Source organism: Micropterus dolomieu, linkage group LG03, assembly GCF_021292245.1.
Source record: "Micropterus dolomieu isolate WLL.071019.BEF.003 ecotype Adirondacks linkage group LG03, ASM2129224v1, whole genome shotgun sequence".
NCBI classification, from domain to species: Eukaryota; Metazoa; Chordata; class Actinopteri; order Centrarchiformes; family Centrarchidae; genus Micropterus; species Micropterus dolomieu.
The window spans coordinates 24,911,437-24,925,200 of record NC_060152.1 but is presented as its reverse complement, the minus strand read 5'-3'; the positions used below and the strand labels follow the sequence as shown (position 1 = coordinate 24,925,200).

Sequence of the window (13,764 nt, the reverse complement as noted above, 5' to 3'; positions counted from 1 at the left end):
TTAAACCCTATTTCACCGTTCTTGTTTTTGCTTTATACTTAGATTGGTTTAATATTTTCTGCTGTGGTTTCACTAGCCTTCATGCTTGTGTGAAGGTTTTATTCTACACTTCCCCTGAAGGGAAACGATATTTTATAGTAGCTGTTGATCGACTATAATAGAACACTCCGGCTTCTCAACTTTTAGGTCGTTGAACACGACAGTTGCAGACTGCATAAAATCTATTCAGGAGTGTCACAGTGCCTTGTGTCCTGCTGGCCGTTCATTCAATGAATTACGTCATTGTACTCTCACATTGTGTGTGCGTGAGGAGAGAGAGGGAGAGAGAGGTGGACTTTTATGGTTAAATATATACAGTGGCACTGAAGACACGTGGTTAGTGGACAGTGAAAACAGTCACTGTAGTACAGAATATGCTAGAACAGTTAGACCTTACAAATTATTTCGACAAAAAGGATGAAACGCCTTCTATCTAAACTGTAAATATAAACAGATTCAGAGTCCGATAGACCTAGCTGTGGGTTGAATATGTTGCATATGTGTGTGATATACTTTTTTAAAATGTCACCCAGTCATTTCTTGGTGATTATTGTTGTTTTCCACGTGCTCGACCGTGCGCCGTCTGTTGTGCGCATTCTTGTATCCTAGCAACGCGGGAATATGCCATTTGGAGGTGGTCGGTTACAACCCGTTGAAACCAACACAACTTTTACAATAAACCCACGTGTTTCTTGAATCGTATACATGTAATAATATTTTAGAATGACATATACACTTCTTTATACATATGTAATAAATCTGGTGAGTATATTTAGCTTTAATCCCATTTGAAGACTTCCAAGCCCCCCTCCTTGCAGTGTGAATTCAGTGGCCCATTACTCTTCCGCCAACAGTGGGTAGTTGAAGAGGTAAGTTCTAAGGTTGTTTGTTAGTAAGTGTGAGAAATAGATACATATTGTTAAATAAGTTTTTGTTTCTGGCTGTGTGTATAGTTGCATACTACTTTTTAGGTGTTTCTGTTAATTTCTGTGTCGTTACAAGCGAATCAACTGCCGTGCTATTAGACGTTAACAGTTAACGTTTGACACAAGTCAACCGTTAGCATCTAAATTGACAGTTAAGTTAACGCTAAAAATGTTATTCACTATCTAAAAAGTTAAATATCAACTTTCAAATATGCATATTAATATAACCAACGTTATATTCGCTGCATTTAAGAGTCCTATCTGTACTACAGCTAATTAACGTTACCCGTAATTTTAATCAGCTGGTAAAGTTTACAGGTAGACTTTTTATATCTGCTAAAGCCTATGCTAAATGTAAGTTTCTCATATGGCAAACTTAACGAGACAAGTATTCCTGAGATATACATGTAGGCCTACATTATTTATTTACATAGGCTAATATTTAAATGTATTTATTTGTTTCAACCTTAATAAAATACAAACATGACCAATGTAACGTTAGTCCTTTGTTATTTTTCATTAAGAGTGATGTTAGCCAATGTCAAACCATATACATACCTTTATCAGGTTTTGGTTATGTCAATCGAATCATAGCATGGACTATAACTAACAGTGGATAACTTAGAGCAAATGCACAACATGTATGATAAAGCTATGGTCATAAAATACTTTGTTTGGTTTTATGTCTGATATTCCTCTGTTTCCTTTCCTCATGACAAACTCTACTACTACTACATTTTTAACTCAGCTCCTTGAAATGCGCAATGATTGTAACTTCAGGCCTCTTATTTCATTTCCACAGTGGATGGAGAACTTCATCCTGTATGAGGAACTTGGGGCAGGGAGAAGCTCTGTTGTCTATAAAGGACGAAGGAAGGGCCATCTCAGCTATGTAGCCATCATCTGCGCGGACAAAGCCAAGAGACCTGAGATTACTAACCATGTAGGATAGTGCTGTAAACTCTATAAATTTATTAAGACATCTGTTACATTTCCATTATATTAACTTTTTTTTTTTTTTTTTTTTTTTACAATAATCTATTTGTTTTATGCAGTTGGCAGAGGCCCTTACATTGCCAACTATAAAATAATGTTTTAAAAAATATTAAGTGCTATCTATATTGACATGAAAAACAACTATATGCATTAAAAGTCATACTTAGGCAGAGGTTTGGTTCCTCTGTTTCCAATTTAATGAGTTTCCCAAATTTTCCAAACATTGTTTACCAAACAGTTCTGAGATTATAGGTATACTTCTTTTTACGGTAAATTTTGTGTGAACCATTCAAGAAAGAATACTTACTGTACACATATAGTGATGTCTCACTTCTGTCCCATGTTAGGTACGTCTCAGCCATGATCTGGATCATCCAAACATAGTATGCTTCTATGAGTGGTATGAGACAAGTAACCACCTCTGGTTGGTAGTGGAGCTCTGCACAGGTCAGTACTTTTTTCTGGCACTCCTGATAAGAAGTCATGCACTAATAGCAGTAATATGCTTGTTTTCAGCCATCACATTATGTGGAGTGAGAAATGCATCTTCAAGCAGCTTAAAACTAATAAAATTTCATAGATTGTGATACCCTGTACATACCTTTATATTCTGGCATGTTAAGATTTCTCTCCAACATTTTTTTAATTATCTATTATCTATCTATTAGGTGGTTCCCTGGAGTCTGTAATTGGTCATGATGGATGTCTGTCAGAAGATGTGGTGAGGCGGTTTGGATGGGACTTGGTCAAAGGACTGAAACACATCCATAAATTAGGAATCATTTTCTCTGACTTGACCCCTGCTAAGGTTTGCCTCTGCATTCATGTGTATGTAGGACTAAGAGTATTACATTAAATGATAATTATTATATGAATACTAATAGAGTAACTGTCCTTTTGCTGCGCATAGATCCTACTGGATGGTAGTGGCATTCTGAAGTTTGGTAACTTCTGTCGGTCCAAGGCAGAGGGAGAGACACTGGATGATTTCTTCACCTTGCTCTCTACATGTGAGGAGGCGGGGGAACGAGATAACAAGCAGAATCTTGATAACATGAAGAAAAGATTACAAGGTCAGAGGTTGATTGATGGAGATGCTAACCCCTAGATTATCCAAGAGTATAGTTTTTATGATGGATCCAGTTCAACTGGGACACAGCTTATACATTCTGGGGAAAACACATACAGGGGAAGACTAATTGCCAGCCAAAGAAAGGCTGTGTGTGCAACAACAGGGGACATATTTTAGGTTACAACAAAAACAACTCTTATGTGGGTGAATTTAAAAGGGAGGTATAGGAGGCTGAACAAGGGGAAGCTGTTCTTATGATAAGGTGATATCAGAAACTAAAAGCTGAGAACACGTGGAGAACGTGCACAGTCTGATAACTAAGTGATCTAAAGAAGTCTACCTTCCATCAGTAATTTAAATAAAAAGAATACAAAGGCTAAAATTTGACATCAATACATCTTTGTTCATGTTGAGGATGCCATCTTTATGTCATTTTAAACTTTTTTTTGTCTTTCCTAATTACTGTATGTTTATGTATGTATATCTTCAGGTTCTCCAACTTACAGCGCTCCAGAAGTTTTGCAGGGATCAGAAACCAATATGAGCTCTGATCTCTGGGCTATGGGTTGCATACTTTACTACATGTACACTGGTAACCACATGTACACACACACACACACACACACACACAGACACATGCATACATTGAATCTGATTGAGTACACTTGAGTATAACTGAATTTTTCACAATTTTATCTGTAATTTATGATGATGTGACTGATGATTTACTGGACTGAAGAAAACTTAAGTATTAAGTAAAAGCATACTGTAACTAAAACCTGAAAAACTAGGTGAAACAGAACAGCTATATAATAGGCAATAAGATACTAACAATGACCTCAATAGTATACTGTAATGGACCCTGTTATAAGCCTAAACCCAAACTGTTTTTGTTTCACAGGTAAACCTCCGTTCTATTCTGATAGCTGCACTGAACTGACAGAGATGATTTTACATCAGGAACCACCACCACCTAGACAGACCGGTAATACACACTCTCTCACATACACACATGCACATGCTTGCATACAGACACACATTTACACACAGATGTGATGTTTAACAAAAATTGTTTTGTTGCTGTTTAGCAAAATAAATGTTAGCAGCTGTATGATACCTTGTTGCAGACTGCTTTGCATTGTATGTTGCTGTTATAGAGTTTGTTTGTTTAATAAATTAATTAATTATATTCTGTCCTGTTTGTCACAGTGTATTCAGCCAGTCCTCCCAGTGAGGATTTCCAGAATCTTCTGAAAGGCTTGCTCAACAAAAACCCCGATAAGAGGTCAGGTTCACAGACACACACTCAGGTCCAGCACACACTCTATTCTAGGACTGCTGGTACTATCATCATAACATGCGTCAGGGCTGAAATCTTGTGGTAGCTTACACTTTGATTTGATTACCATTACAGCATCCATACCGTCAATTAAATTATAGGGAGCATGTTGGACTTCCTTGCTCACTTGTGATCACGTCACATAACATAACTTTACAATGCTGCAGATGTTATTGTTATATATTATTTATGTTGCCCACTCTATTGGATAAATGTTTGTAAATCCCCAACAGAACAAATGTCTTAATGTTATTTAATACACTTAATGTTATCTTAAAATGGTAGCTATCTTATTATAATCTGCACATTTATAAGAAGTGTAATTTAAAAAGCAAGTCTAGTTCTGGGATAAATTAAAAATAGATAGCTAAAGACTGTCTAAGACTCCTTAACTATTTAAGACTGCTGCTTTTTATTGCATGTTGAGCTCAGTATCATGTTTCTGTGTCCTAATGTTTAGTTTTGTTGTTTGTTGTATTTTAGGATGAACTGGTCAGAGTTGCTGGACCACCCTTTCTGGACACAAGTGCTAAAGGGGGAAGAGGATGCAGATGAGGGAGAAGAGGAGAATGAAGAAGAGGATCGGGAGGGAAACAATGGCTGTGAGGGGGTTGGTTCAGCTAGCTTGAGGTGTGTTGATATATTATTATTTCTCTTGATTTTACAGTGCCTGCCAGGTATTTTGTTGCAGCCATTTTACTGCATACAGACTTGCATTCTGAAAGAGTAGCCATAAACACATGACAAACAAATGGTAGATGTAGATGGAAAAAAGTAATTCAAGACCAGTCTAATCTTTTTTAATCCACTGGGAGAAGCCACAGTTTTGAAACACTTTTCAATATGATGCAGTTCAACAGCACAACAAACAGCCTGCAGAAACGGTTCATATTTTGCATTTCATTTTAATTTATTTTAATTTAAATATTTTTTCCCTCAGATGAAGAGTTTGCATTAGTTTGAGTTTTTTCAATACCTCCACAGACACACAAGGATCCCTGACCCTTTCCCTCCAGGACAGACAGACGAGCTTGCCAACAGTCCCTCTGCAATCACCCAGCCAGCCCATAGGATTTCTAAGAAACTAATATCATCACAGACAACAACTGTAACAACTGACAGATGGACTGATTGCCAACAAGCTGTCAGAAACACAACCTGTGGATCCTTAAGGAAGGGAGGAGGAGGGGGGGAGGCAAAGAAAGAATATGACCCCAAGCTACCTGGGGCCCAACAGATGTACCACACACTGCAGCCCAATAAATCATTCACAATAGGTAACACATTCACTGAGTTCTGTGCTTGGTTATGTTTATTAGACATGGGAGTTTAATACTTGGCCACAACAGACTATGTAATTTTGAACAATAATTACCAGTTTCTACGACTATTTTTGTGTCCTCTGTATGTGTGTGTGCGCTCGCATGTGTGTGCGCATGCGTGACAGTTAATATGAAAGGTCGTTGATTGGACATTATATACTGTATTTACTGTATTAATGGGAAATAACCTATCATCATACCCCTAGGCTAGGCTCTTTCGAAGTAGCAGCAATTATAATTTGTAACTTAATATTTTTGAAGGACAGGAACAACAATCACAATAACCAACCTTGATGAATATGGCTGTAGTAATCTGGTTTTCTAGAGAAGCCAATTTTGTTCTGTCTTAGTATTTGCCCCTGAAGTTCAAACATCTGGATCACATCCTTTATATGCATATGCCTCAGACATATGTATCATAATGTACCCTTGAAAATCAGATTATATGTCTTGTCTGCTTCCTCCTCAAGATAACATATCAGAGTTCAGGCCAAAGAATGGAGTGGATGAGGACAACACTGAGGCCATTTTTCTGCTCAGGTATTCAGTTCAGTCTATCCTGTGCACCTGTTTTACCCAGTAAGCTAATTGAAGGCCTAATTCATGTCTTTTATCGGAAGAAGAATGTGAATCTCATCTATCCTCAGCAATACTGTGCTCTACCAATTAAGTCACAGGAGGTCAGCCTCATATATACTGTATATCCAACTGATAGCCGATAAGCAGCTACCAGTTTTAATATTGTGTTCTTCTAGCTCCTGTGCCAACTCAAGGAGGAGCTGCAGTATCCCAGACTCTCCAAACCAGACCCCTGCACCTCAGGTTACTATATACTATACCATATACTCTGACATCTGTAAGAACATGTTAACAGTAGTTAGTAGTAGTAGTAGTAGTAGTAGTAAAAGTCAGTAAAATAACATGAATAACTTAGTTACCATGCCTAAATGCAATCACTCTACTGCTATTTTTACTGCTATTAATACTTATAAATATATTCACTTATATGTCTAACATTGCAGGCATGTTACCTCTGTAAATACTCTCCTTCTGTTCCCCTCCTCCTAGGGCAGTACTGGTGTTAACATTAAATCCTGTGTGAAAGCTCTTCTCCATACTGACTCTGATCTGACTGTCACCCCAATCATGGACAACCCCAAGGTACAGACAAGCAATATTATCGGACACAGGCTAGTTCGAGGGTTTATTATCTTCAGTAGTAAGTATCTTTGTGAGGAGCGTTTCCTGCTGCCTCAGAATTAAATTGTATAAGCTAAGGCTTTCAAAGGTTTGTGTTCATTTTTTAATGTAATAAAAATGCGTGCATGCTGAATTCAATGAAACATGGTTACTAGGAAGTAAGGAAAAAAGCTACATGGGATTTTGATATGAAGATCAGTCAGCTCATATTGAGGCTCACTGTTCTCTTCTATTTACCAGATTCTTAAGAGTTCTCCTGTGCGATTTGATCCCAAAATCCTTTGTGTACCAGCATATTCAGGTACTGTGTTACATTTGTTTCATCAGTATCAAGTGAGATTTTATCAGTGTCCTGCAGAAAGAATGGTCATGACGTTTTCCCTCCCTTCTCCTCTCCTCTCCTCTCTGGAATATGCTCTCTCCTGCTGGAATATTCTCTCCTCCAGTTGAGAAGCTGCACTCCCTGAGTGATGAAGAGTGGACTGTCTTCCTCTTGCAGCTCCATTCATCCCTTGAAGAACAGAACCCCTCCGCTCCTCTCTCCTCCTCCTCCATAGCCCCTCCTCCTCCCTCCACAGTGACTCGCTCCAGACTCAACCTGCTGTGCTACCTCTGCTGTGTGGTTGGACATAACGTTATTGCTAACAGGCTGATTAACTCAACCCTGGTAGGAAAACATGTATTAACTTAGGATCCATGTTTAGATATTGTTGCATCACTGTTGGCTGGGTTTAGCGAGATAGTTTTGCAGTTTGAGGCAATATTGTAGACCTCAACACTGCATGGCAACATGGGAGTCCTTGCTCTCAGGCGAGTGAAAATTAGCTTATATAATAACCTTTTTTTTAATTTGTTTGTAAAATTTAATACATTCAATATAATATGTTTATTTATTTTAATTATTTTCTCAGTGCTCTGTCCTTGTGCTCCCTCACACATTTCTGAGCCACCTATCAGCAAAGAGCTTCACCAGGAAGATGTAGCGTGCTATTGTTCCGAGCTAGTTATTAATCAAGTGGGAATCATTAGTGCAGTGAAACGGGCATAGTCTTATAGAATTAGTCTGGGCTAAAACCAGGACTTATGTTTCGACTAACTTTGAACATGAAATACCTGAGAACATGTATATTTATCAAAATTAAGAATTTAGTTGTAACAAAACACACAAGAAAATTATGACTTTCCAGACATGTCAGTGCTGATATAACATGGTGTGATAATAGTTGTGTCCATACCACTCATCTCTTTTATTCACCCATCAGACCTTAAAAAAAATGTACTGTTGTTTTTCTCATGTGCTTACAAACATAGCACATTACACATCTAAAACACACGCTGTCATATGCCATCATTAATTTTAATCTTGTCTCTCTCTCTATTCTCCTCCCTGCTTCATTCAGCTTCCAGTATTGACTCAGCAGTTACGACAAGCTCCTAACTGGGATGTGTAAGTACATTATGTTTGTGTTCTCTTTCTATAAACCAGGGAGCATGATTGTGTGCCTGAAATGTTGCAGGAGTTGTGGTTCCTACCAATACACAGTAAAAACATAAACTTGAATAATCATCGGTGGAGCTGAACTATAAGCTATTGAGATTCGGATACCCAAAATGCAAGAGATGTGGCAGAACCTAACTATGATAGAAAGGCTGCTGGCTGAAAAAGCACTATGATAATTTTTTGTGTGGCTGCAATAAAATAACAAACATGAGGGGTAGACAAACACTTGGAAGATAGCACACCTTTCTCCCGCTCCCTTTCCTTTGCAGTTCTTTAAGAACTGTGTTTCCAAGTTACTGTCATTAACGCACTGTTGGCAACACATAGCATGGTCTTTGAAAGCTAAAAAACAACAAACAAAACACAAAACAAAGTAGCTGTTTACAAAGTTCTGTTGCTCTTTTGTTTGGAGGTAACAACCTTAAAATATTAACTAGAAACTGATGTCCTGCTTTTTCTACCATACTATGTGTATGGGCAAGTTTTAGAATTAAAGTGATTGAAAATACTGTTTTGGATATTCCTGTGTTGATATTCAAACAGAAAATCAACATTTTTCACATGTATGTATTAAATGAAAATTAAAAACAAAAATTCCAGGCGGAGCAAGGTCCTCAGAGTGATGGGTCTCCTGGCTCTGCATTGTACGGAACTCGGAGAGGACAGTCCTGTTTCTGAGGTCTGACACGCGCACACACACACACACACACACACACACACACACACACACACACACACACACACACACGCATGCAATACACGCTCACACACAGTGTTGATATGTAAATGGCCATTTCAATTCCATATTGTTTCCACTGCAAGCTCACATTTAGTGTTGGATTTAATTTAGACTGGAGTTACAGTATATCTCATTCAGCCTTTAGTGGCTAGAACAGGAGCATTAATAAAACATATTTTTTCATTTTTAGTTAAAAGTCAAGTATTCAATATCAAACCAAACACATCAAACAAATTAATCAGGTGAAGTCCCAAACCTTTGCAAAACATTTTGAGGACCTAAAACCTGCCATACCAGTTTGCACCATAAGGTGGCAGTACATACCAGCAAGAGCCCACTATATGCATATAACAGAAAGTATGAATGCACATTTACGCATAAAAACATACATGTAACTTAAGAACAAAGAGTGCAGTACTGCATACACTACATATAGTTGTTTCAGTCAACTATGATTTTTAGAAATTTTATACATGTGCAATTTTTGTTTGGATGTAATCCAGCTTGTGTTCACCAATAATTTAAACTTGTGTGCATGAGAATACTTGTTCTTTCCACTCTAACTTTATAGTACTACTAGTGTGTACCAGCAGGTGGCATTAAAAACCTACATGACAATATGTATTTTTTTCTGCCTCAGAGATACTGAAAACACCATAGTCACTCACTCACTCACACACACACACACACACACACACGCACACACACGCACCGGTACACAATGGTCATTTTGGTGTATATAGTTTGTGGTGCTGTTTATTTGTATTGCATTATACAGTGCGGTGTTTCTGTTAACACATCTATTAATTCTACCCTGGCTGATATAAACAGGTAAACAGGGTGCACAAAATAACACAAACACCCGTCATTATAACACAGAACAGTTCAACAGCACTACAAACTGCAGCCTCCAAAATGACCATACATTTGAATCAACCCCTCTCTAAAATGATAAGCTTTATGAAGGTAGGATTTATTGCCGGATTGTTGTATTAAACTGCATTAGTATTAGCAGAGTGAGCCAAATAAATTGGCAACTGAGTGTATGTAGCTACATTACTGTAATACCCATAACCATATTAAAGTGCTGCAAAATAATAGGACACACTTGTCTACACACATTTTCCTAGACAGAGACACACATAGACAATTCATATACTTTACTGAGCCCCCCCAACACACACATATTCAGACAGAGTGGTGCTGAACTAATTTAACGTAAAAGCAGTTTTGTATGGAGGTGGGATGTGGAGCTTCTCTCCCTTATTTAATCCTTTCATCCTGAACAGAACTAAACACGCTTTCCTTGTCTCTCTTATTTCTACCTTTTCTCTACTTTTCTTTGTCTCTTCATCGGCTCAATTACATCCATTTATTCAAAATGAAATCCATTCCGGCTACAATAGTTCTGATCCCACATCTTCTCCCTTTCCTGGTTTGCCCTTTATCTGTCTTTCTCCACTTGTTCTGACACTTTACTGCTACCGAGTCGTCACGGCGATTTACAAAATGGCCGACTGTGGCATAGCAGTGTTTTTTCGCTGCGTGTGTTGTTAAAGACAAATGGCGGAACATTTTTTCCGCTACCCTCCTTACTTCCCCACAGCTACCGTAGGATGACAAATTGTTAAGAAAAGGACAAAGCTGTGCGTCTGTCTGTTTGTATCTATGACTATGTGTGTGTCCATCTATAGACTCAGCAGGGGCTCTCCCTCCCTGTGCGTGTGAGTGTGTTTTAAAGTCTGATGTTTGTGTGTGCACTCAGCAGGGGTCCTGTGTATATAGTCATTGTGTCTGTTCTGTTTCCCTATTTGTGTGTGTTTGTTTGCATGCAAATGTTCAGTGTGTGTATTCTTATGTTGTAGTGATGCCAACAGCTGACCAATAAAACAGCATACACTTGCATTTTGCTGTGTGTGTGTGTGGTGTGTTTTCTCAGCAGGGGTTCTCCTGCTGCAGTCCTGCTGATTGGAGTGTCAGGGCTGGGCTTAGTTACCATGGTAACAGCTATATGCTTCGATCACCCCCCCTTCACACACACACACACACACACACACACACACACCTGTCTGTCTCTCCTTCTGTCTCACTCTTTCCTGTCTGTCTGTTCGCCTGCTTTTTCATTTATCTCGCTGTTAGTCCATCTGTCTTTGTCCCTCACACTCTGTCTCTCTCCTTGAATAGAATAAAATGAGTAACTAAAATATTCTGGGTTAATGTTACTAACGCAAGCTTGCTACTTTCCTTATGTAACGTAGAGAAGCTGTGCATTCAAAACCAACTAAATCATTTCCCCCTTCACTTATCATCACTTATAAAGTTTTCTGTGGCTTTTACAGCGGTTTAGCCAGTAAAGCTTCTACGGTGCAGGGTGTTTCATGGGGATATGGAGTCTTAACGCATTCTGAGAGCTCACAGCAATCTTTAGGAACAGGCATTCAGAGGACAATGGCTCCAGAAAGACACTCGAAGCATTTGTGAATACCTCTTGCAAGTAAAAGTTCAGATCTGACAACAAATTAATTTAGATAAATCTACAGTACAGTATAGATTCATACGCTTATGGTCAAACAGCAATTGTAGCTGTGTTGTATCCTGGAGAAATCTGGCTGTTCTAGCTATAGGTATAGGTGCTCATGTGCACTATTTGGATGTGTCTTATTTGTGTGTGTATGTGCAAAACTTATGTGTGCTGTGTTTATATTCTCTGCAGCAATATATGGGTGTCATTTATGCATGTTAATTAAGTGCATATGTTTGTTTCCTTGTGTGTGTTCATGTGCATTATTTGATCTGAGGGAGTGTTGAACCTGAGATAATGATAATGTGTTCTGCAGAAGAAAATAGTTTTGCGTATGTGTTTGTTTGCTTTTCCACTCTGGCTCGTTGCACAGGGATGCCTTTCAGCATCCTCTGCCTGAGAGCAGCTGCAGGACTAATTTCAAACAAACCCTACAATCTCAACTCCCCACTCAGCCATTTATGTTATTAGCAGGTTCAGCTTAGGAGAGAAGAAAAGGAAGATGAAAAGAGAGAAATTATGTGGGACAGAGGCAAAAGCTAGAGCAGTTTTTGCCATTTCCATACTGGGTTAATAGTGACACACTATGGTATGAGTTTGGATAAGGTCAATAAAAATTTTGGCTTCTGTCCTAGTCTCAAAGCGTACTGGAAATCATGTTCAGACCTACTCAGGATTCCAGTGGCAAACTGATACTGTACCATGCTCATGGATGGCTCAACATGAGGATACATCACGGTTCTTGGGCAAAAATAAAAGGAAAGAATACCGCTTCTGGGAAAGGGAAAGATATTTTGAGAGAGAGCATGACAAACAGACTGTTACCACTTCTCACCCTACAATGAGAAAAAGAGACAGAAGGTGAGAGACAGTGAAAGCAAGCTAGTGTGAGAGAAGGATGTAGGTGCGAGAGAGAGGAGTGTGAGAGTGAGAGATATGATACATACATAGAGGACAATTCAAAGTGGAGCAGAATGGGAAAAGACAGAAGTAAAGGGAAAAACAGAGGAAGGAGAGGCAGAGAACAGTGAGAGTTTGAAAAAGAAAAAGTAGAGAAGAGAGAGGGAAGAGTGAGGTAGAACTTGCATCAGATCACAGAGGGGGGGAGGCTGCCAGTAATGCTAATGCCAGGAAGCAGCCAGCCAGCAAAACTGTCTCTGCATATACTTAACTCTGTGTGTGTTTGCACATTTGAGTGTGGTGTGCATATGATTGCATGAACTTGAGTACCTAGTTATGTGTGTGTGTATACTTACACTGCTCAGAATACATGTGCACTTTATGTATACACATGTGTGCTCCTTACAGTGCATTTAGGTGTGTGTGAGTGTGTTTTAATGGATTTTACTGAGATTGTTGTTGTTGCTGCCCAGCTCGTATCTTTCTGTTTGCAGCTTTGTCTTTCTCCCTCTTTCCCCCATATTTTTTCTTTCTCTTCATCTTTATTTACTTCACTCATCCTAAAGAATGAGGAGGAGAGGACAGAGTAAGCTCTGTCCTTTCCTCCTTATTCTTTAGCCATCTGCTTTTACCCTTACCTCTTTTTAGTTTCTCTCATTTTATGGTCATATACAAAAAGCATTCAACCCAATAATTTTATTTAAATAGTATATTTTCTCTATGCAGAGCATCTTCTGCCATTTAATAATGATGAAAAGTTGCCAACAGTAGATGGTGTGGCATGGTAAGTTGGTTGTGGTGTGATTTGAGAACCAGTTTCAATATATGGATTGCAGGGCGATACAGCTGGAATTATGGGTTCTTGAGAATAAAACACAAGTTGTCTTTAGCATTTGGTACAGTCTTGAGATTAAGCAGATAATTCTGCAGAACCTTAAAGGCAGATTGTAAATATATATTTACAACCCATATTATGATGAATTTATAGGAGTTTGTCTCATGTCCTGTTATATACATGTGAAGTAATACTACCTTTGGGAAATTATAACTGATATTTGAAATAGTTAAACATTATTGACACCACCTTGGAGAGCTGTTTATTGAACAAATGTGACAAATGTTATATTTTATAGAGCATATATTATTATTTTTACATTTGTTTTTTGTACAATTAAATAAAAGTACTTAAAAGTGCTAATGAAAGTGTAT

General features: G+C 38.4%; 1 protein-coding gene across 3 annotated transcripts in view; it reads left to right on the top strand.

Moving 5' to 3' along the window:
• The first annotated feature begins 677 nt into the window (after positions 1–677).
• The window catches only part of ulk4 (unc-51 like kinase 4), a 163,185-nt gene continuing 150,098 nt past the window's right edge, over positions 678–13,764 (top strand). The window contains exons 1-17 of one of the 3 annotated variants that reach the window (XM_046043690.1): positions 678–908; positions 1,768–1,908; positions 2,309–2,408; positions 2,630–2,769; positions 2,872–3,034; positions 3,524–3,625; positions 3,935–4,018; positions 4,243–4,318; positions 4,856–5,002; positions 5,357–5,649; positions 6,165–6,234; positions 6,450–6,516; positions 6,763–6,855; positions 7,135–7,195; positions 7,341–7,561; positions 8,295–8,341; positions 8,996–9,074. In XM_046043690.1, the coding sequence (XP_045899646.1) occupies positions 1,771–1,908; positions 2,309–2,408; positions 2,630–2,769; positions 2,872–3,034; positions 3,524–3,625; positions 3,935–4,018; positions 4,243–4,318; positions 4,856–5,002; positions 5,357–5,649; positions 6,165–6,234; positions 6,450–6,516; positions 6,763–6,855; positions 7,135–7,195; positions 7,341–7,561; positions 8,295–8,341; positions 8,996–9,074 (1,881 nt within the window). In that variant the 5' untranslated portion in view covers positions 678–908; positions 1,768–1,770. Of the gene's footprint in view, positions 909–984; positions 1,118–1,767; positions 1,909–2,308; positions 2,409–2,629; positions 2,770–2,871; positions 3,035–3,523; positions 3,626–3,934; positions 4,019–4,242; positions 4,319–4,855; positions 5,003–5,356; positions 5,650–6,164; positions 6,235–6,449; positions 6,517–6,762; positions 6,856–7,134; positions 7,196–7,340; positions 7,562–8,294; positions 8,342–8,995; positions 9,075–13,764 lie in introns of those variants that run through there. The other 2 variants (XM_046043691.1, XR_006824288.1) reach the window with 2 other exon arrangements.